The 23,447-nt window shown below is 35.6% G+C and overlaps 1 protein-coding gene across 3 annotated transcripts in view; it reads right to left on the reverse strand.

The window, feature by feature from the left end:
- Positions 1–19,339, reverse strand: part of PTBP2 (polypyrimidine tract binding protein 2) — a 79,031-nt gene extending 59,692 nt beyond the window's left edge. Inside the window, exons 1-2 of one of the 3 annotated variants that reach the window (XR_002771861.1) lie at positions 19,086–19,339; positions 17,426–17,456 (exon numbers count right to left, since the gene is read on the reverse strand). Coding sequence is in view for 1 of the 3 variants with exons in the window: in XM_023509789.1 (XP_023365557.1) it covers positions 17,426–17,491 (66 nt within the window). In the remaining 2 variants the exon portion in view is untranslated. Of the gene's footprint in view, positions 1–17,425; positions 17,523–19,085 lie in introns of those variants that run through there. The other 2 variants (XR_002771860.1, XM_023509789.1) reach the window with 2 other exon arrangements.
- Positions 19,340–23,447: the final 4,108 nt, after the last annotated feature.

The following is a 23,447-nucleotide window of genomic DNA, read 5'->3' on the forward strand; positions in this document are numbered from 1 at the left end:
ATAATTGCCAGGTCATGGAAGAAGCCCAAGTGCCCATCGATCCACGAATGGATCAACAAACTGTGGTATATGTACACCATGGAATACTATGCAGCCATCAAGAAAGATGGAGACTTTACGTCCTTTGTGTTCACATGGATGGAGCTTAAAAATGTTCTTCTTAGCAAAGTATCACAGGAATGGAAGAAAAAGTATCCAATGTACACACCCCTATTATGAAATTATATGAAAGCTATAGCCTAAATAACAGTCTAAGAATACGGGGAGGGAGGGAGGGAGAGGCGTGGGGGAATGGGTAGAGGGAGGGAGATTGGAGGGATTACTTCTGTGGTTTATCTTACAGGGGTACAAGTAAATCTTTCTAAGAGTAGAATATGAACGTTTTAACAGAATAACTAAGAAAATGACATGAAGGCTATGTTAACCAGTTTGATGGAAATGTTTCAAATTGTATGTGAAAACACCACACTGTACCCCAGAAGTGCATTAATGTACATAGTTCCCATTCAATAAAAAAAAAGACAATATGTGGGAAATAACTTTATAACATTACAATGCTATAGAAATAAAAAAAAAAGAAACTTCTCATCATGTCAGGTTTTAACAAATCTTCCTGCTGTTTCTAATAAACATTAACATTTAAGACCACTGATATACATTATATGTTGGTCCACTATATACAACAGAAAATGTTTCCCAGTTGTTTATTTTCATGACAAATACACAATACAGTTTTAAGAAAGAGGTCTCTGAAGTCAGCTTCTACTATCAGCTATTTAACTGTATTTAACCATTCTATACCTGAAGTTCTTCATTTGTATATAGAAATAACATCTATCTAAATCACAGCCTTAGGATTAAATGTGATAATACATGTATGGTGACTGACAGGAAAGTTATCCGGCCACACCGTACTATTCACAATAGTATTTCCTACTGTCAACCAAATACTACATACATAACTATTGACTAAGTGAATGAATACTGAGTAACAACTGCTACTTATCTTTCGGCCTTTGTTCTTAGAGCCCCCAAATTGTGAAGTTATTCCATATACAAAAGCAAAGTTAGCCCCCACCACAGGATGAGGAAAAAGAAACCAACCCTTCCATAAGTCAACAAAACTCCAGATCAGATATTATAAAAGTAAAAAACAAAATTGTAACGAGGTCCTTAAATGTTTTGGTCACTTGAATAAAATTTCTAACCACTTAAAATATTTTCAGTGTTTTACCTCTATTCTCAAAACCATTTAAATTCCCTTAGCTTTCAAAAGTACATTTGACCTCTTTTCAAATGTATATTATCTGTTTATTTTTAGATATTCACAGAAATAAAATTCTTCCACATGTCTACTGTACTACACAATCCACTGTAATAGTTCTACTTAAAAGGGGATCCCAAATAATTGTAGAAATAGTTGGGTGGGGAATAATGGCTCTACTCAAATACAAAACAAAGCCTCTAATTCTGACTTATGGTATACAAATGCTCTCTTCTATTTCTGGCAATGCATCTTCATGCATGGCAAAGTCTTTAATTTTTTCTTGAAATTTTGTATTTGTTGTCTTTTTTCTTCAAATTATTTCATACCTGCTCTTAAGAAAGCTGACTGAACAGCCTTCATAAAAGAGTCAGAATTAGTATCAAATTTGCAATTTTGAGTTTTTATCAAAATTATTGAATAGTTTTTTTATAAATTACATTTACATAAGTACAAAAATAATTATGTTTGCTTTGCCACTGAGTATAAAACTCATCATGCTGTGCCCAAAAGAAGTAATTCTACACCATGGATAAATTAACATTATCACACTGACTAATGGAACAGTTTCACTTAAATTATCAAGGCTAGTTCTTTAACTTGGAATATATATAAAATGATCCATTGTTGAGTTAATGGTTGTCTGTTCCATATTAGCAGCTACCAAAACAAATCAAATCAGTGGCACTTAAAATCTCTACTACAAATGTATTCTTTTTAAAAATTTTAATCCATCTAAGATAGATGTCAATTGATATTAGATTCAACGTAGAAAAAGAAATTAAATATTAAGATTGGCAGTGATGTTTCTTGTTAAATCTGACCACAGAAACTTTTCTTCCTATGTAGTATCAATGACCATTTAAAGAAAAGGTATTTTCCCACAGAAACAATTAGGAAACTGCTAATACCAGACTAGTTATAAATCAAAATACATGACTAAAAAAAAAAAAAAAAAAAAACAGGTAAGTACAAAAGTAGATTCATATTAACAGCCATTTGGCATTGATTCCAATGATATAAAATATGTCTATTTCTTCTTTCCATAGTTGTTAGATACTCTGTTCATTGTCCTAATCTAATCCAGTGGTTCTCAACTTTCCTAATGCCACAACCCTTTAATACAGTTCCTCATGTTGTGGTGACCCCCAACCATAATTTTCACTGCAATGAAAATAATTTTATGGTTGGGGGTCACCACAACATGAGGAACTGTATTAAAGGGTTGCAGCATTACAAAGGTTGAGAACCACTGATCTAATCCAATTACCATCTATCATTTCTGGTAGAGAAGCTGGTGGGGCTGTCAGAAAGGCAAGCAAGAACTAATGGCTGAAGTTGACAAGAGTCCCTAAGCTCTGCTAGGATTCGGTACTGAGAGCTGACCGAACATTTTCTCCTCTGAAGATGTCAACTTAGGAAACCACAACAGAAAAACATGAGACAAGGACATGATCATCAGTTTCCTGAGGAAAACCAGACTCTCAGACAGAGAGAAAAAGGCATGCACCCACGTGATTATTCATGGGTTTGTTAAACATAGAGGTGTTACCAAGGAAATGAACAGGCAGAACAGAATTCTACCTACCTATTAAAGGCTGGGAAAGCACTGTATCACACAAGCAATAGAAGTACAGAAAACAGTAATACGCTGAAGAGTATAAATGTCTTATCTCCTTAGTATAAACCAAAAGTAACTTAAAAAAAAAAAAGACAACAAAATGGACAAACCTACAGGGAAATTAAAAAAAAAAAAAGAGCACAATTGTACACCAACAGATCCCAAAGCAAGGACAAAAACCTAGGGATTAGTGAAGCAAGAAGATGAAAGTAAGTTGGCCCAGAGAATGGAGCAGATAGATACCATTTTCTTATACCAACAGCATTTTTGCTATAAGAGAGAAGTAAGCTTATGGTCTGTTTACGCTACTAACACTCTGCATTTAATTATAGTATAAAAGTAATTGCTGTTCATGCATTGCTGAAATTCGCCATTTAATACTGGAATACTCAATAATGCGATTGTTATACATCATTTTAATGCAAATTTCTTGATTTACTTTTTTAATGAGTTATTATTTGCTGTTTATTTTATACTTACTTTAGACTTTGGAAATGTGCTACATAAAAAAAAAATTCAAGAGATTTTCAATTCAAAATGAGTCGTAAAACAGCAGAGACAACTCACAACATCAACAACACATTTGGCTCGGAAACTATTATTGAAGTCAAAGAATAGTGCAGTAGTGGTTCAAAAGGTTTTGCAAAGGAGACGAGCACTGAAGATGAGGAGCAGTGGCCACTACTGGGAAGGTGACAATGACCAAATGAAAGCAATCATCGAAGCTGATCCTCTGACAACTACATGGTAAGTTGCCAAAGAAGTCAACATCAACCATTCTATCGTCATTTGGCATTTGAAGCAAAGGTGAAAAAGCTCAATAACTAGGTGCCTCACGACCGCCCAAAATCAGAACAATCATTGTTTTCAAGTGTCATCTTCTTTTACTGTACACAACCACCACAAATCACAAATCATTTCTTGATTGGACTGTGACAAGTGGATTTCATGAGACACCTTGTGATAACCAGCTCAGTGGCTGGACGGAGAAGAACCTCCAAATCACTTCCCAAAGCCAAAGTGGCACCAAAAAAAAGGTCATGATCAAAGTTTGGTGGTCTGCTCCTGGTCCAATAACTATAGTTTTCTGAATTCAGGTGAAACCACTAAATCTGAGATGTACACTCAGAAAATTGATGAGATGCACTGAAAACTACACCTGCAACCATCATTGTTAATAGAAAGGGCCCAATTCTTCCCCATGACAACACCTGACCACATGTCCTGCTACCAACACTTTCAAAAGTTGAACGAACTGGGCTAAACACATTCACCTGACCTCTTGCCCACCAACTACCACTTCCTCAAGCATCTCGACAACTTTCTGCAGGGAAACACTTCCACAACCAGCAGGATGCAAAAAATGCTTTCCAAGAGTTCCTCGAATCCTGAACCAGGGAATCAGAGATTTTTACTCTAAAAAAACAAACTTACTTATCATTGGCAACAATGTGTTGATTGTAAAGGTGCCTATTTCGATTAATGAAGGTATGTTTCTATCTAACAACGATTTAAAATTCATAGTCCAAAACTGACATTACTTTTGCACCAAATAGCTTAGCTTCTACCCTAATATAAATGTAAAAAGCAACTCTAAACAAATTTTAGAAAATACATGAAAATATCTTTAATAATTCTGAGTGTGTAAAAGTTTTTAAAATTAAGAAACAAAAAACTAAACATGAAACACTGATGAAGTCTATTACAAAAAAGCCACATAATCTATGTGTAAAAAATTGCATTGCAACAGTTGAAAACCTAAAAACTGTTATTAGAGACTATTTTAAAGCCTACCAACAATTTACATGGAATATGTCCATAAGAGCAAGAGAAAATTAAGCATAAAGCATGGGATCATATAAATGATGACACTAAGGGAATCTGTGGCCATATCAGAACTCTATATTATACATTAAAATTAAGAACTTCTATTTATCAATAGACAGGATAAGGAAGCAACAAGGTAAGCTACAAACTTGAGAATGTAACAGTGACAAAAATCAGTAATAAAAATATAATTTTCGGAACTACAATTTAAGTTAAATAACAAATTGAAATTTTTATGAAGCTTAAAACACAAATAGACATTTCATAGAATTTCAAAGAGAAACACCAGTTGTCATAAACAATGGGGGGAAAAAGATGTTAACACCTCATTAATAATCAGGAAAAGACAAAGAAAAAAGAAGATACCATACCATACACAAGACTGGGAAAAATTAAAAATTTAACCAAGTGCTACTAAGAATAGCAACGAACTCTTATGCACTACTGGTGAGAACATAAACCAGAAAACTTATCTTGTAAAGTGTAACATACTTTACACTAGCAATATATGCACTTTAAGATATATAAGATCAAAAACTCTTGCATAAATGTACAAGGAAACAAATATTTTTAGAATAATGATGCTGGTAACAATCAAGTTTTTTATTTGGGTAGCAGATTCATGGTGATCATGTTATTATATTTCACAGTATCCTTACGAGTATATCTTAACGAATATAACAAAAGATTCTAAGAAGAAAGCAATAAATAAGATGACTATATACTTTATCACACAAAATGGGGTATCTATGAGAGAACAATAACATCTGCAAACAGATGTAATGAAAGAAACCTAAGAAAGAAAGTATAAATAAGACACTCAGGTAAAACCAGATGTGTTATAATATCCATATTTACCAATATTTAGTTTAAGTACAAAGGCTCCCTATCAAGTGAAAAAAGTATACGAATTTGAACAAACTATACTCAGAATGAAAGATTAAGATACTGCACTAATTATTTCATAAGCAATTATACAAAAAAGAAAGAATAACAATAAATTTAAAGAGATACCCCATAGTATTACCTAAAGATATTATGTGTTCTTTTAAAAACTTTACACTGACTTAATTTTACTGGTACTTTATCATCCTACGTGACATTTCCCACAAAGCTATCCCTAGATTTGTTTTGTTCTCTAAACTTTAGCAACAAGATATGAGACCTGAAGAGGTAATCAAAGAATTGTCTCTCATATTCTAAGTCATCTCTTCTAGTTATAGAATAAGACTTTCAAAAACAGTATTTCATATTTTAGTACAGGCATATATGCAAAAAGAAATATTTCATATTTTAACACAGCCATACAGGCATATATATGCAAAAAGAAAGAATACAGATCACAATCTTTCTGCCCACATTGACATTTTTTAAATTTTAACAAATTCAAATATTAACTTAGAAAATTTTAAAAAAATGAAAAAATGTAAAATGAAACTCTCTTCCACCTCAAAATTAGCCTTAAGTTTCATAAAATTCCTTGCCCCAAAACTGACATATGTACATTTTTAATATTCATACAAAAACATACCACCAAAGCTGTAATATTTAGCATTGTTCTTTTTTCATTTAAGACAGCTTAGAAATTTTTTTAAATCATCAAACAAAAATCTGTTTCTTTCAACAGCTGCACTACATTTTACTATGTATATCATAGTTTTTAAAATCCTCTATTGACATAAATTTCAGTTATGCGTAGTTTACTTATTCTATTTAAATGCCCATGAAAATCACAAAAGAAAATCATATATTATATAATGAATATGCCAATGAATTCATAAAGAAAAAGTATATACTATAAAATTTATTCATATGCAATAAGACATTTTAATGAAAAGAACAGAGAAGAGAAAAACAGAACAATTAATTGTTTCAATTCAATCAGCTAAAACTATCAAATAATTCTTGAATAACTGGATCAAAAGGAACCTAAACTTCAAATACAGACAAAATTGGGGGTGGGAGGCCCCCTTGGGGGATGGTGGAGAAGGTAGGAAGAAATAAACCTTATATTGAATAAAAGAGGTATAAACGGAATGTCTGTGACAACAGGTAACAATGAGGAGAGAAAAAAACAAGTAGAAGACAAGAATAGAAGGCTAGACTTCTCTGTACAGTAGTGTATTTAGAAGCTTTTTAGAGCAAATGTCTTTGTTGTAAAATAATTTTTGATCATCTGGGTATATACCTAGTAGAGGAATTGCAGGATTGAATGGTAGTACTTTTAGTTCCTTGAGTGTTCTCCAAACTTCTTTTCAAAAAGGTCATATTAGTTTGCACCAGAAAGTTTATTGCAGCCCAGTTCATAATAGCCAAGACATGGAAACAGACCAAGTGCCCATCGACCCATGAATGGATTAACAAATTGTGGTGTATATACACCATGGAATACTATGCAGCCATAAAGAGATGGTGACTTCACATCTTTTGTTTACCTGGATGGAGCTGGAACATATTCTTCTTAGTAAAGTATCTTAACAAAGGGGAAAAAAAGTATCCAATGTACTCAATACTACTATGAAATCAATATATAACCACCTACACACTCATATGAATAGCAAACCATAACTATAGTCCAGAAAGTAGAAGGGAAGAGGAGAGGGAGGGGAGGAGGGATATGGGTAGAGGGAGGATATTTGGGGGCACCTCACCTAATATTCATGATGCAATGGTACATTTCAAAACTGTTAAGAAATAAGTACAGGGAGGTGCCTGTGGCTTAAAGAGTAGGGCACCAGCCCCATATACTGGAGGTGGTGGGTTCAAACCTGGCCCCGGCCAAAAAAAAAAAAAGAAATAAGTATAATTGTGATGGATGTGTTACTTAGTTCAACGTAAGCATTTCAGATTGTATATTGAAGCAGTACCCTGAACCCCACAAATGCATCAATGTACAAAGTTATAATTTAATAAAAAACAATTTTAAAAAACAGAAGCTTTTTAGAGAAACAATAGCTTGTCTTACAGTTTTGACTTTGAAAAACTTAAAGTGAAAAAAACTCTAAAAATCATAACAAAATGAAAACACACCTAATTACTACCTTGACAGCAAAACCACAGAGATAATTATTTAAATAAACTTCTTAAATTTAAACTATAATTTAAATATACTATACTATACATTCTTTGTGGAAGATAATTTCAGGACAAAAGTAACTGCAAAAAATTTCTAACTATGTTCAATAATTAATGTTATATGTAATACTGATGTTGATTTAAAATAACTAGTATGTGTATATATAATGATATCAATACTAGTAAACAAGAATTTTCAGGGTACAGAGATAAATATAAAATACAAAATCTTCAAGAGACAGAAGTAAAACTGTATAACCTTAAATATGAATTGGAAATAGCAAATGAGCTCATTGTGCATTTCTCTCCTTAAAAAAAAAATAAATGTCCACAGAAAGAGTCTTAAAATAATAACTAAGAGCAATTAGCATCCTGGCACCCTTATTATTTGGGTTTCTAAGGACCATTTCCTACCCACAGGAACTTGGATTTTAAAGAACATCTATTAAAAGTCTAAAGCAAAAAATGATACTTCAAACAAGTATCAAAGCTACCGTTCTGAACTCTTGCTGGCCAAGATGAAACAATTTAAGAATTTACAAAAGAAAGATTACTGCAATAGAATGAAAAATAAAAGTTAAAATCTTTGTTTTCAAAATGATACTAACAACAAGAAGTCTAGTTATAATACTGGTTATAATGGAAGTTACCGGGGTAACAACTAATCAGGAAAAGTTTTTAAAAAGTCAACAATTTGTCCTGCTTTTCTTGTAAAAAGAGTACTTCCATGTGATCTAACAGTTGGTAGATAAATTCTTAACAGAAGAATTTTAATACATGCAAAAAAAAAAGAATATTGCCATTTTAGCAATGCTCAATAAAATTACGTGATCATTAGCTACTAAAAACTATTAGGTGAAAGGATAATGTGATGAAGCACTCTATAATATATATGCATCAAATATACACCTCAACCTACTAGTAAATATGACACCTTATTTCTTTTAAGGAAAAAATATTACTTAAACACCTTATCCTCTAATGTAGAATGCCTAGAAATTAAGAAAGCTATTACAATTTAGCAACACAAATAGCCAAGTAAGAGACTAAAACAATTAACAATTATAGAGACTCATTATTCTAACTCATTGCATTCCATGTAATACCAAAGTCAATCTTTTATGGAGCTCAGTCTCTAAACTCTGTAGACAGAAGAAGAATGAGCTACTTTTACGTATGGAAATGTTCAGGTACAATAACACCGACAAGACGAAGCACAAATTTCATAACCGACAAGACGAAGCACAAATTTCATAACTTGTAACTGTGGCCTTTTATAATCTTTCTACCATCCTATCTTTCCTCTCGTAGTCATATATAATGTGCAACCCCTTAGCCATAAAAGCCAAATTATTCAATTCACTGCTCAATGGCTGGGGATTTTGTACCAGCCTATATACATAACTTTGGTCATGTCATTCTCTCAACATGTATTGCTCTCCACACCCTCCTCCATCCTACAACCTATCAACAAGACACAGGTCAGCCCCCGACTTTAATAAAACCTACTCCGATCTACCAACTAAAACTAATCTCTCTTACTGTAATCACACAGTACATACAGCCTTGGGTCTTTATCTTTCCAACTGGATAGGTCCTAAAAAATAGTATCTTTTTGATCTCTTGCAAAAAAGAAATGTTGAGCTGGCGGGTTCGAACCCAGCCTGGGCCTGCCAAATGAGGACAACTACAAACCAAAAAATAGCCAGGTGTTGTGGCAGGTGCCTGTAGTTCCAGCTACTTGGAAGTCTGAGGCAAGAGAATTACTTAAGCCCAAGAGTTTGAGGTTGTTGTAATTATGCTGTGATGATGCCACAGCAGTGTTGCTAAATGGCTCATGAGATTTTAAGAATACTGAAGCCCATGACACCTATAGTCATTAAATATTAACTGAGTGGAGTCACTGCCCTCAAGAAGTGTATATTCTGTCTCTAGTTTTGGAATCAATTTCTAACATGGTGCTGTCATTTACTAGACACATTAAAATGTCTAAATTGAAATTCTAATAAAAACACCCTAGCAAGCATTATGGAGCATCTAAGAAAAGCATTTTAAGAAAAACAAAAATCTAAAAATCCATTTTTCTTGAAAGTGCATCCAAGCAAAAACTAAACAAAAACCCGAACACCATGAAGTTCTGAATAACATACCCATTATAACAAACCAGTTACATTATTACAAAAAAGTTATGTTTAGCAATACTTAATTATCTAAGTAAGCCATTAATGGTAAATCAATAACCATATTATGATTTAAATTTTGAGTTCAGCTATTTATAACCAGTGCTTTCAGAATACTAATAAAACCCCTCTTGGAAAAATCCAACTTATTTATAAATTTATTTATTTATTTATTTTTGACACAGAGTCTCAATCAGTTGCCCTGGGCAGAATGCCATGGTGTCATCGCTCTCGGCAACCTCAAACTCCTGGGCCCGAGCCATCCTTTTGCTTCAGCCTCCAAGTAGCTGGGACTACAGGCGCCCACCACAACACCTGGCTAGTTTTTCTATTTTTTAATAGAGATGGGTCTTGCTCTTACTTTGGTCTCAGACTCCTGAGCTCAAGCAATCCACCTGCCTTGGCCTCCCAGAATGCTAGGATTACAGGCATGAGCCACTGGACCAGGCCAACCTAACTTACTTTAACGAATAGGTCCTTTAGTAGTTGTCCAGTTACAACCTCTTAGCTAAGTTTACTTACTAAAGAGAATGGCAACAAATTTCACCCCACTTAAAATCTGCATCTAAAAAGTTAGTATTTTACCATATTGGGTAACCTTTTCTTATTCTGCAATCATTTCACACATTTCTGTCTTCTCAAGTAACAGGCCCATTATTTTCTAAGATTTCACTCTAGCAAAATAATTAAAAGAACAAAAATAAGACTTCTGAATTTAGAAATTACAAATAACATAAAAAGACATTTTAAAGAAATGCAACTTTCATATTAAAAACTCAAAATTTCCTTATCTTATAGTTTCACTGGACTAATCAAAAATCTAAAATTAAGAGCTGAATTAAAAACAAATTTATTTTTAAAGAATTAAATAAGATTCAATATATCCCAAAGCTATAAAATCTGTATATTCTATATGCAGCATACATTAACTGAGGAAAATACACTTATGCATAATTGACTATTAAAATCCCATTTTAAATATGAAGAAACTGAGGCTAAAAAAATGTTTAAGTATCAAATAGATTTAAAAAAATAAAATTACTCTTAAGAATTTGAAAGTATACATTATGCCCAAGATTATGACGAATGTCAAAAAATATAAAAACTCAAAGAAAAACACCTACAATTTTACACAAAGAGCTGTGGCAAAGATTACCATTAAAATAGGTTCAGTATACAATGAAGCAGTTCACAGAAAATGAAATATTAATCGCCAGATTTGAAAAAAACTCATTCACTTCAAAATATAAATCACAAAATCTAGAATTGGCGAGCGTATGGAAAAACAGGAACTTCCATGCAAAGTTATGGAAAACAAATGACAGTTTAGGCATTGTTGTTTTCAGTAACTTTTTAAGTATAAATTTCATTTGACATAACATTTTTATTTCTAGTCCAAATATCACCACACTTCATAACTACAAATGGAAATCAAACCAAAATGTCTAATGTAGGAACTAAATTGCGTATATTCAGTAACTACACTGTGGTACACACACACACACACAGAGTATTCTCTATTGTCTTTAACAGAGTGTTTCAGCAGAGACCACATTATGTAATTATTTAAAAAAAAAAAGGTGGACTTTTACACCCAGCCAAGACAGAGTAACATGAACCATATTTGCACTGCTGAAACAACAAAAAAAACCAGCAAGCACACAGAATAATAGATTTTGAAGACACTGGACATCAGGCAATGATAAACAATGATCCCTGGAAGTCATAAAACAAATAAGGTGAATCCATGTTGCCTCAACTTATCCTCTTGATTTTCCAGGCCACAGCAAAGGTGTAAGAAAATCAGGCTGGGCTCGGCGCCTGTGGCTCAAGCGGCTAAGGCGCCAGCCACATACACCTAAGGTGGCGGGTTCGAATCCCCAGCCCGGACCGCCAAACAACAATGATGGCTGCAACCAAAAAATGGCCAGGCGCTGTGGCGGGCGCCTGTAGTCCCAGCTACTTGGGAGGCTGAGGCAGGAGACTCGCTTGAGCCCAGGAGTTGGAGGTTGCTGTGAGCGTGATGCCATGGCACTCTACCCAGGGGGATAGCTTGAGGCTCTGTCTCAAAAAAAAAAGAAAATCAGGCTGAATCTCAAACACTCTCTGAACTGAGAGAGAAGCAAGAGTCCCTGAACACTAAACTTACCAGTCTCCATGTCAAAGCATCAGAAAAAAAGGAAGAAGGAAGTGCACAGAGAACTCTAGAAATCTGAAGAGAAATCACCCTATTATTTGGTGAATGTGGGTAACTACATCACAAGTAATATAGAAAAATTATACTTATTTTATCTTTTTAAAGGTAATTGGCTATTCAAACAAAAAGAATGCAGGGTAGAATTTATAGCACATACAGAAATAAAAAGTGTAACAATAGCACAAAAGCCAAGAGGAGGACAGAGATAAAGTAAATAACACCTACTATTTACAATAATCAGACAGTATATATATGGAAAGTGGTATAAATATCTATTGAGGGAAGATTGTGTAAGATCACAGATAAATAGTATAAATCCTGATGCAGCCACCAAAATAACAAATTTGTAACTAATCAGTTAAGAATAAAATGGAATAAAAAATACTCAATACAAAAGAAGCAGAACAGGAAGAAAAAAACAAGGAACAAACAGAAAATAGTAAAGTGGTAGTTTTAAAATAAGCCATATTAGTAACAACACTAAATGTGAATGGTCTTAAAAAAGTGTTTTTAAGATGGGGGTGGGGGGATGAAGGAAGAAATTTCCAACTTTATGCTGCCTACAAGAAACATACTTTAAATATAGAAAAAAGTTAAAAATAAAAGGATGAAAAAGATATACTCTACTCAAAATGAAGCAGAGATAGCTGTATCAATATCAGAGAAGGGAGATTTTAAAGCAATGAGTATTATCAGATTAATAAAGGCAGTGTTAAAAAATATTATTGGGGGTAAATATGATCACTGAAAAACAAACAAAAAAATGCAACAGAGGATACAGTAATCCTTAACATTTAAGTACTAATAATAAAACATCAAGATAGATTAAATCAAAAACTGGTAAAACTGCAAAGAGAAATTGATAAATACTGTTAAGTATAAGTAGAAATTTTAATGCTCTCTTCAGCTGATAAAACAATATAGACCAAAAGTCCATTAAGGACAGAAAACACTTGAACAACACTATCAAAAAACATGATCTAAATGACATTTATAGAACAGCACCCAATAACAGAATACAACGTCTTATCAAGGGTACCTAAAACATTTAACAAGATACACTGTATCTGGACCATAAAACAAATCTCCTATTTAGAAAGATTCATGTCTGACAAAATATGTTCTCTGGCCAGAATGGAATTAAAATAGTAAAAGAAAGATATACAGAAAACTCCAAATATCATTAAATTACATACGTCCTAATAACTCATGGGTCAAAGAAATAAAATGAAAGATTAGAAAGTTTTTGAACTGAATGAAAATGTGCATGTCAAAATTTGAGGGATGCCATAAAAGCAGTACATATGAGGGAAATACACAGCACAAAACCCCTATACATGAAAAGGTATCATGGTAATGACAATAAGTAGAAATAGAAAAACTTAAAAGCAGAAGAAAATAAGTAGGCATCAGTAAAACAAGAAACAGAAAAACAACAGAGAAACCTAAACAAAACCAAAAGCTGATCATTCAGACATTAATAAAATCAATATATCCAGAATGACAAGGAAAAAAATACTGAAGTGTAAAAAGGTAATATTACGAACAACTCTGTGCAAATAAATTTAGCAACTTAGAAGAAATGGGACTAATTCAATGAAGGATACAAATTACCAAAGCTCACCCAAGAAGAAACAGATAACCTGACTAGCCCTGTATTTATTTAATAAAATAAATTAAATACATAGTTTAAAAACACCCCACAAAGAAAACCAACATCAGGCCTAAATGGCTTCACAAATAAGAAAGAAATAATACCATTTGGAATGTTCACCCTAAATAAAATTAGGGACAAGGTAAAGATACCTACTCTCATCACTTTTATTCAACATTACATTAGATGCCATAGCAAGGAAAAGAAAAAAACTGATATCCAGATAGGAAAGGAATTGTCTAAAGACAAGTGGACATAAATTGCCTATATAGAAAATCCAATGGAATATAAAAAAAAATCTATTAGCCCTACTAAGTGAAGTTAGGATGCAAAACACAAGAGCAATATGCAAAACTCATTTATTTCTATACATTAGTACTGAACAACTAGAACTTGAGTATTTTTGAGTTACAATAACATCAAAAGATATGACATACCAAGAATAAATGTAATCAAAAATGTATACAATGAAAACCAAAAACAACGCCTTCAGAAATTAAAAACCTAAGCAAATGGAGAGATAAAACTGTTGTAAGACAACTCAACATTGTTAAGATGTCAATTTTTTCCAAACTATTCTACAGATTCAAGTCAAATCCAATAAAATCCCACAAGACTAATGAAAATACGAAAACATCAGAAGAGTCACAACAACTTTGAGAAAGAACTATGAGGACCAAAACCATCTGGTTTTGAGACTCAACATAAAGAAAGCTACAGTGAGTAAGACTATGTTTGGGGGTTCTAGACATAAAATAGGTCAATGGAAAAGAGTGAAGTACAGAAATACAATTACACATACAGAGAATTAATTTTTGACAAAGCTGCAAAGACAGTTCAAAGAAAAGATAGTTCTTTTCACCAAATGATGCTGGAAACACTGGATGTCCACATCCCAAACCAAAAACTTTTAACCCATATTTTGTACTATAACCAATATATTGACTCAAAATGGAAACAGAGACCCAGAGACCCTGTTAAGCCAAAATACAAAACTGTTATTAGAAAACAAAAATCTTTGTGAATTTTGCTTAGGCCAAAAAAAAAAAAAAAAAAAAAAAAAAGGCCTATATATGACACCAAACACACAATATAGAAAAACCTGGCAAACCGAGTTTGTCAAGAAAAACCATTGCTCTTCAAGACACAACTGAGAAAGAGAAAACAAGTAGAAAAAATATTCACAAACCATGTATTTGACAAAGGATTTGTAACCACAATAAAGACCTCTCGAAACTAAAGAAAAAGAAATAACCCATTAAAAAAAAAGTTTTAAACAGACGTTTCCACCAAAGATAATAGCTGATCAAAAGCAGTTCAACAGCCTAGGATATGAATAAGAAATAAAAACAAAAACCACAATAAGGTATCACTTCCTACCCACTAGAATGTCTATAATCAAAAATACAAGACAATTTAACATGCATTGGAGAAGATGTGGAGGGAATGGAAATCTCATATGCAGCTGATGGCAATATAAAATGGTACAACCACTTTAAAAAAGTTTGCAGTTCTTAATAAGTTAAACATATGCCTACCATATGCTTCAGCCATTCTAATCATAAAGCCTCCCAAAAGAAACAAAAGCATAAATACACAAAAGAACTCTTACAAAAATGTTTACAGCAACTATATTTTAACGGCCTCAAATTGAAAACACACATCCATCAAGAGATGAATGGATAAACAAACTGCTACATAGCTATACAGTGTTAGTATCAGTAAGCAATAAAAAGGCATGGCATACTGATACGCGACAGATAATTTCAAAATAATTACACTGCATGAAATGACCTAGACAAAAAAGGGTACACATATGATCAGTTATTTAAAATTCTAAAAAATGCAAACTAATTTATAGTAACAGAAAGTAGATCAGTGGTTGTTAGAAGGAAGTCAGAAGGGAGGGAAGATGGTACTATTGGAAGTGATGTTCACTATCTTGATTGTTGTGATGGTTTCACAGATGTATACATACACCACAACAATGTGAACTTTAAATATGGGTAGTTTATTTTATGAGTGCTTTTTTCAAAATAGGGAAGATGTGAACCAGAACAAACAGTTTGAATGTTTGGTAATACAGAAATTAATAATTTCAGGAAAAATGCACAAAAATGTTAACACAATTATCTTACCTAAGAAAAAGAAAACTATCAGGGAGAAATCTTTCACTTTAAATTTTTTCTTAAACATGCACATATTTCTTCAAAGAAAATTAAAAATGTTTTTAAAGAAGCTCAGTTACTTATACATAGGCCTCATACCACAACAAAAATTAATCATTATCCTAGAAAATTAGATAAAAGCTTAATTATTCAAACTCTTACACAATGGATTTTTAAAAAAATAATCAGCAATTACTTTCACATCATTTTCTAATGTTTTCCCCTTAAACAATTAATATACAAAACTGATGTAACCAACATATATATCCAAACCTCCTCTTCTAAGTCTCACTTTTTTTCCCCTGCCTTCTCATTCTGGGTCTTCTCTATGAACTCTTTCTCTCTCCTTATTCACTAACTGGACAATTTAGTCTTGTATCACTTATTCTTTTACAAAATTCATAGAGGAAATCTGTTTGAATGGTAAGTACAATTTGCACATTTTGTACTCTTCAGTTATTCCCTATTACATATCCTACAGGTATATAAATTTGGAAAATATCATTACCAAATTTAACTATGCTCTCCCTAAGACAGTGTTTATTTCTCCCCAAATGTGCAAAATATGAACTCAAGAAACAAGCCTAATATTAAAGAATGGACAAGTATCTAGTTCATAATAGTACAGAGGACAGAAAATAATAAAACAGTAATATCTCAAAAAGTATTTTAAATACTATGGATGCAATTTTAAAAATTCAAACAAAATATTCTGAAAAGCCAACATCAGTGGACTAAGCACACTACTTCTCAGGGTAAACAGGCTTGCAAGCAAAAAATTGTTAACATACCATGATGTTAAAACATGGAAAGGCCTAAGCATTACAACTAAAGTTTAAAGGATGAATAATTTTCCTAGCCAAAAAGTGGATGAAGGAGGATTCCAAAAGATCTCTACCACGAGGTCTACTTTCCTATAATAGACAGGCCAACTCTTAACATCTGACTCAAATTTGAAGCTAACTGCCTAACAACTTTCTTCTCTAAGTGTCAGTATAACTCATTTCTAATGTGACTTATTATTGACAAAAAATCTTCATTTTTATAAGATAAAAGGAGAGTTAAAAAAAAAACTTAGATTAACAAAACTGTATGATTTAGGTCAAACCATCAAAATCATTGTTTACCCTCAGAAAACCAGGATATAGATTTTTGTGTTCACCAGAAGTTGTATGTGGAAAGAATTTTTAATTCCTTGAATACCACTCATACTTTCTTTAAAATGTTCTTACAAACTGCCAGTTCCAGAAACACTTAGGGCTATTGTTTATTTACATTATAAGCTATTTATACAGCCAACTTTAGGAATTAAAGGAAACATTTTACATTTGAGTTTTGTTACATTACAGTTTCTACAAGCTAACTGAAATTTGCCATTAATTATAAGAGAAGACCCAACAATTCAGTTTTCATAATGGTTTCAAACAATCTTTTCCTACCTTCACACCAACTGCAACCTCAGTGACAATTCTGAAAAGAAAAAATAAACAGTTTAAACTCATCATTCTTCTAATGATCACTGTTTGACTATAAACTTTTTTAGGGTAGCTCATCGTTCATAAATCTTCCAAACACAACACAGATGGAAAAATACACACAGATGATCGGTGACACTTCCTATTACTATTCCTAACCTGATTTTCTAGAAATAACTTTCAGTGTAAGATGAAATTCAGTAAACTTAATGCTATCTTTTTTAATAACACTCTCAAAAGCAAACAGAAAAACTGAACACTATAAAGCCATTTCTACAACGCTAGTACACTTAGATTTATAATTTAACACTTAAAACTCTGGTAAGCTAGACAGAATCGAAGAATCAAGAAACATGAATTCCAATGCAGTCAAACTCTGTACTGATCTGGAGGGATACAAAACTTCTCTGGAGTTAAGGCACCAAGAAAATAATCTCCAGACAACCTCTAGAATGATTTAAATTTCGTGAATCTGTTAAGTTGTATAAAATTTTCGTTTAATCTTTAAGAAAAAAAAAATCGATGCTTAAGCAAAATAAACTCCCTTTTGACTCTCAAATACTGTCATTAATTTTCATAAACGTGTTTGTTAAGTGGCACTGTTTAATATCCCCCCAGGCGGGCTGACTACTGCTGTATTTTGGCCCTTTCTAATGGTAAGTTACGGGGCTGCTCAGACGTGGAGCGTTAGCACCAGGGACACGGGTCCTTCTCGTTTCCCAGAGCCTGGCCTCACCTGAGCATTCTATCTGCACTTTTAGGCTCTCAAAGATGCAGCGTGGTTCTCGTTTTTGGTAGTTGTTTTGTTTTTCCCGAAACTGGCCAAAGTCGCTAAAAAGACGACCCTCTGTTGACCAACCGCTCTCCTTTCTGCCATGGCCGTTGGCCTCTGCCCATGTGACTGATGGGGACCTCAAAACACTTCGTTTTTCAGATGATTTAATTTCTGGGCCCTCTTGCCAAGCCTTGAACGTTCTCGTGCCCCACAAAAAGGCATTTTCCCTGCTTCCCACCCCCCACCTCCCGGCTCAAATGAAAACAAAGGAGTGTGACACTGCCCTCCCCGCGGCCGCCGCGCGCCCTCCCCCTCCCCGCGGCCCCTCGGCTGCCCCGGCTCCCGCCACCGGCATCTCTGCCCCCGGGGCGGGCCCGGCGGGCCGGGGACGGGCCGGGGGCCGCCGGCGGCGCCTCCCCGCTCCCCCCAGGGACGAGCCCGCCACACGCCCGCCCCTGCCCACCGCGCTCGTCCCCACGGCCGCCGCTACCCGGGGCCGGCGTTCCGGGGTCCGGATGGAAATGGCTCCCCGAGGGGGCAGGGACGCCGAGACTCCGGGGTTCCCGCCCCACCCCCGCCGCCACGCCGGCCCCGGCGCCCCCTCCGCGGGCGTCCCCCCGACACCGCCCCGAGGCCTCCCCGGCCTCCGAGCCCGCTTTCCCCTCATTTTTTCGCCCGGGGCTGGCCGGGGAAGCGAAGGGAGGGGTGTGTGCGATGGGGCGGGGGTTGGGTAACGGCAGCCCAGCCCTGGGAGGGGCCGCCGGAGGGCTCCCGCCGGCTCCCCGGCCGGGCCGAGGGACAGCACGGCTCCCCTCTCACACACACCTCCTCGCCGGCCAGATTACATACCCGTCCATTGCCGAACCGGACAAAGCTTCCCTCACAAGAACCGAGCCACGCAGCCAGCGAGCCACACAAGCGGCGAGAAAATGGCGGCCAGGGCCCGACGGAAATTGCCGAAGGTGGCGAGGCGCACGGGGCAGCGCGCGGCAGCGGCGGCGGCGGAAAGAGCCGAGCGCGCCGGCGCCCGGCAGCCGGAGGCGAGCGGCGGGGCGCGGGGATGAGGGGAAGTGGGCGCCGCCGCCGCCTCCTCCGCGCCGCCGCGCTCCGGCTTCCCTCCGCCCTCGGGGACCCGGCCCGCTGCTGATGCTGCTGCGGCTGCACAGCGTGACGTGCTGGGCTCCCCGCCCTGGGCGTGTGCGTGGGACACCTCCCCCCGGCACGCGGTCGGCCGGGAACCTGGGGACTGCGGGACTGCCCCCAGCAGCCTCCACTCCCCCCGCTTAGCTGACCCTCACCCTGAGTGGGCCAGGAAGAATGGCACAGCTCGCCTAGCTTTCCTCCTAGGCCATCTTTATTCAGGCCCCTGCCAGCCTCAAAACCAAAAATCTTTAACACACTGAACACGGCTTAGTAAAAACTATTTTCTTGAAGCAAGTAGAATTCATCAGACCGAAATGGAGGCTTTTGCATCCAGACCTGTAGTAGTATCACGCCAAGTGGAAAAGAATGTCCTTCTCACCCCAGTGGATGATTGGTGTGCACCTGTAGAAAGCACTCAGATGACCCTAGGTGGGAACCACCCAGGTTGGGCGAAGTGATAAAATGCTACCCATAGTTAGGGGCTAACCTTTGGGGGGTGTGAAAAGGAAAGTGGGGATGGATGTTGAGGCAACTGAGTCTTCATTGATGAGAAAATTAAAATGGGCCGCACAAATTGACTCCCTTTTCTGTAAGGTCTCAGGGTCTCAATTTTAATGTTAACAGCATTCTGGATATTTTCCTTTAACATACTTTTATCAGAGGCTCAACAAAGTTTGAAAAGACACCGTACTCTTGGAAAAGGTGCTCAATGACTGACTGCTTTGTCAGCAACCTTTCTTAAGTAACTTTCACTGTCACACCAAACACGCAAGATGTGTCTAGTCCTGAGAAATGACAAATATTCCCTGTCTCTCTCCGGTTGTTCTCATCACCCACTCTGTGTTCTCTCGGGGTCTCTTTCACACAAACCCCTTACCCTTTACTAATCGGAATTTCACTATACTCAAGGGGAGTGTCTGTATAATTTTTAAAATAATAATGCTTTGAATTGGGCAGAACCTTGAAGCGCATCTTGGCCAAATACGTTGGAATAGAAGTCTTCAAAGTCCCCAAATGTTTACAGATTCTTGATTTGCCTCGGGGATTGTTAATCCTTTAAAGGAATTCATATCAAACTTCCTACAGTGCCTCTCCTTAACTTTTCACCATTAACTTACATACAGAATTGTTTTCGGTGCCATTAATAATCACTTTTCACATATATGCGATTTCTTTTCTTTTTCTTTTTTTTTTTTTTTTTCGAGACAGGAGCTTACTCTTTTTCGGGGGCTAGACTAATCATCACAGGTCATATTAAACTCAAACTCCTAGGCTCAAGCCTTCCTCTCACATCAGTACCCAAAGTGCTAGGATTACAGGTGTGAGCCACCATGCTGGGCCTGTGCATGCATTTTCACTTAACAAATATCCAAACTACCAAAGAGCATTAATTCTCCTTATTCCTCACATTCACTTAATCAATACTGATTGATTGGTTTTCATTTTATCTTGGCAGAAGCAAACTGTTCCCTGAGAGGGGAGGCCTGTCCTTCAGTGGCAGAAGACATTATAGTGTTCACAAAAACACAGTTTATTTTTTTTTTCTCCTAATAAAGTATAAGACTACAAACATACAATTGTTAATCTGCTTGTTTATTTAAGCCAATACTTCCTAGAAAAGATGTAAGAGAGTTTGCAGGTAAGGCATATAAAGTATTAGGTTAAAAAATGAAATAAGAATAAAACGAGGACACAGCATAGGATGAATCAGGAGTGAGGCTAATGCTACAGTGTACTCACAAAAACACATTGACTTAGGTTTGGGTTGGTGTTTGAGCTCTTTCATTTAATAGCTGTGTGACGTTAGGTATATTCATTAGCCTTTCCAGGAAAAAAGTTTCTTTACTGAAAATAGGGTTAAAAATAGGGCCTTCATCCTGGATGGTTCTGAGGTCTGAATGCTTTAATGTACCCAAAGCATCTCCCTAGCTCAGTAACTGGGTATCCGTAAATACTTAAGAAAAGGTGCTATCACCCTCCTCATTATTTTTGTAATTACTACTATTATTCGCCTCGAGAAAAACCAGACCACAATTTGGCTCTTTCAAGAATCATATAAATAAATCCATGCGCAGATTTTCACAAAGGTTAAACATGTCACTAAAATAATTATTTTGGCTGGTATCTAGAGGAATAAATCTGGGGAGATGTCACAGATAAATTTCCAAAACCTCATCCAAATCTAAATGTATACAATTTTATGAGTTAACCATGGGGTAGATTATTAATCTCAACAATAGCAGATAGCTACCCTTTGTAATATATGACAAGATTGTATTAGTGCTCATGGATTCTGAACAAAATAAGGCATAAAAAGTGAAGTGCTTGTACAATATTGTTTTCATACCCATATTTTTTTGCAGTATAATGATTTGTTTTTTCCCATCTGAACAGTAAGTGTTTTGACTTTCTATAGAAGTATTCACTTATGTGAATAATGATTGAATCTAAATTTCAATGGTATGCTAAGCAATAATGAAGTCAAATATTTATGCGATAAAAATAAAATCTCATTCATAACATTTTTAGCCTTACCTCTTACCTGTTTATAGCATCAAAGACACCATTTAACTTTTTCATGCTGCGGTTTCTTCTTATGAGAGAAGGATAATAGGATCAATTAGATAATATTTTATTATGGAATAGGTGATAAAATTCAAAGTGGAAAAGATTTACAAAGTATAAAAACATATACAACCCATCTAGAAAAGGCTTTATCATAGTTGCCTTTTGGGGGACAGGGAGTGGGACTGGGCAATAGTTTATTTTAAGGATGAACTTGATTGTGGTGATGTTTGTAAATATGTCAGAACTCATTGAATTCATTGAACATTTAATGCCAGGGAATTTCAGAGTATGTAAATTTTATTGCAATAAAGCTGTTACAAAAAGAAAAAGCATACCTTCTACTCTTGCACCCCAGCTACTGAGTTCCATTTTCCAGGGACAACCCATTTTACCAGTAATTACATTAGTCAGAGATATTCTGATGTACATATTGATTATTTACATAGTTTTTCTTTTGATTCAAAAGTGGTAACAGCTGTCCATTCTGTTCTGCAATTTATTTTAACTTAAAAGTATGGATTTTAGATAGCTTTCCTCATCAGTACATTTAGAATCGCCTCATTCTTTATATATGGGTGCATGATAATCCACCGAGTCTGCAAATCATCATTTATTTAATTAGCTCGTAATGATGGACATTTAGGATGCTTACAATTTGCTATTTACTAATAATTCTTCAATCAATATCTTTTTTCTAATCCATTTTCAATGTGTGTGAAAATCTGCTGGATAAACATATAAATAAAATTACTGGATAGAATTTATTTTTAATTTTAAAAGATGCTATCAAATTACTTTCCATAGGGCTTGAGTCTTTGGGTTAAAATATTAGCAATTCCTATAATTTAAAAAAAGGAGGAGTGCTGATTTCTTTAATGTAAAGGAGTTCTTACAAATAAAAAAGTCAAAAGTCAACAACCAAACAGAAATGGATAAAGCATATGAATCAAATACTAACAGATTACAGGAAATGAATGCTCAGCCTTGCTCAGAAGAGATTCTAGGTAAAACTATGCTAAGATATGTTGGTTCACCTGTTAACACCCTCTCTGGCCAATAGAACACAAAGTTTCTGAGTACAGGCTTGGTGCCTATTGTCCAGTGGTTAGGGCACCGGCCACATACACAGAGGCAGGTGGATTTGAACCTGGTCTGGGCAGGCTAAACAACAATGACAACTGCAACAAATAAACAGGTTGTGGTGGTGGGTGCCTATATCCCAGCTACTTGGGAGGCAGTGGCAAGAGAATCGCTTAAGATCAAGAGTTTGATGTTGCTGTGAGCTATGAGGCCATGGCCCTCTTCCAAGGGGGTCAAAGTAAGATTGTCTCAAAAAAAAAAAAAAAAAAAAAAAAAAGAGTTTCTGAGTACAATATTGAGAGAAAAGATTCCTTTCCAAACCATCAATAACATGTGAAAACAGAATAAAGCTATTTCTAGATACACTAAATGTCAAAAATTGGGTCTCCTGTGCATTTTTTTCTTTGGAATCTTCTGGAA

The sequence above is a fragment of the Otolemur garnettii genome, unplaced genomic scaffold, assembly GCF_000181295.1.
Source record: "Otolemur garnettii isolate 467f Iridium unplaced genomic scaffold, OtoGar3 scaffold00010, whole genome shotgun sequence".
In the NCBI taxonomy this organism is placed as follows: Eukaryota; Metazoa; Chordata; class Mammalia; order Primates; family Galagidae; genus Otolemur; species Otolemur garnettii.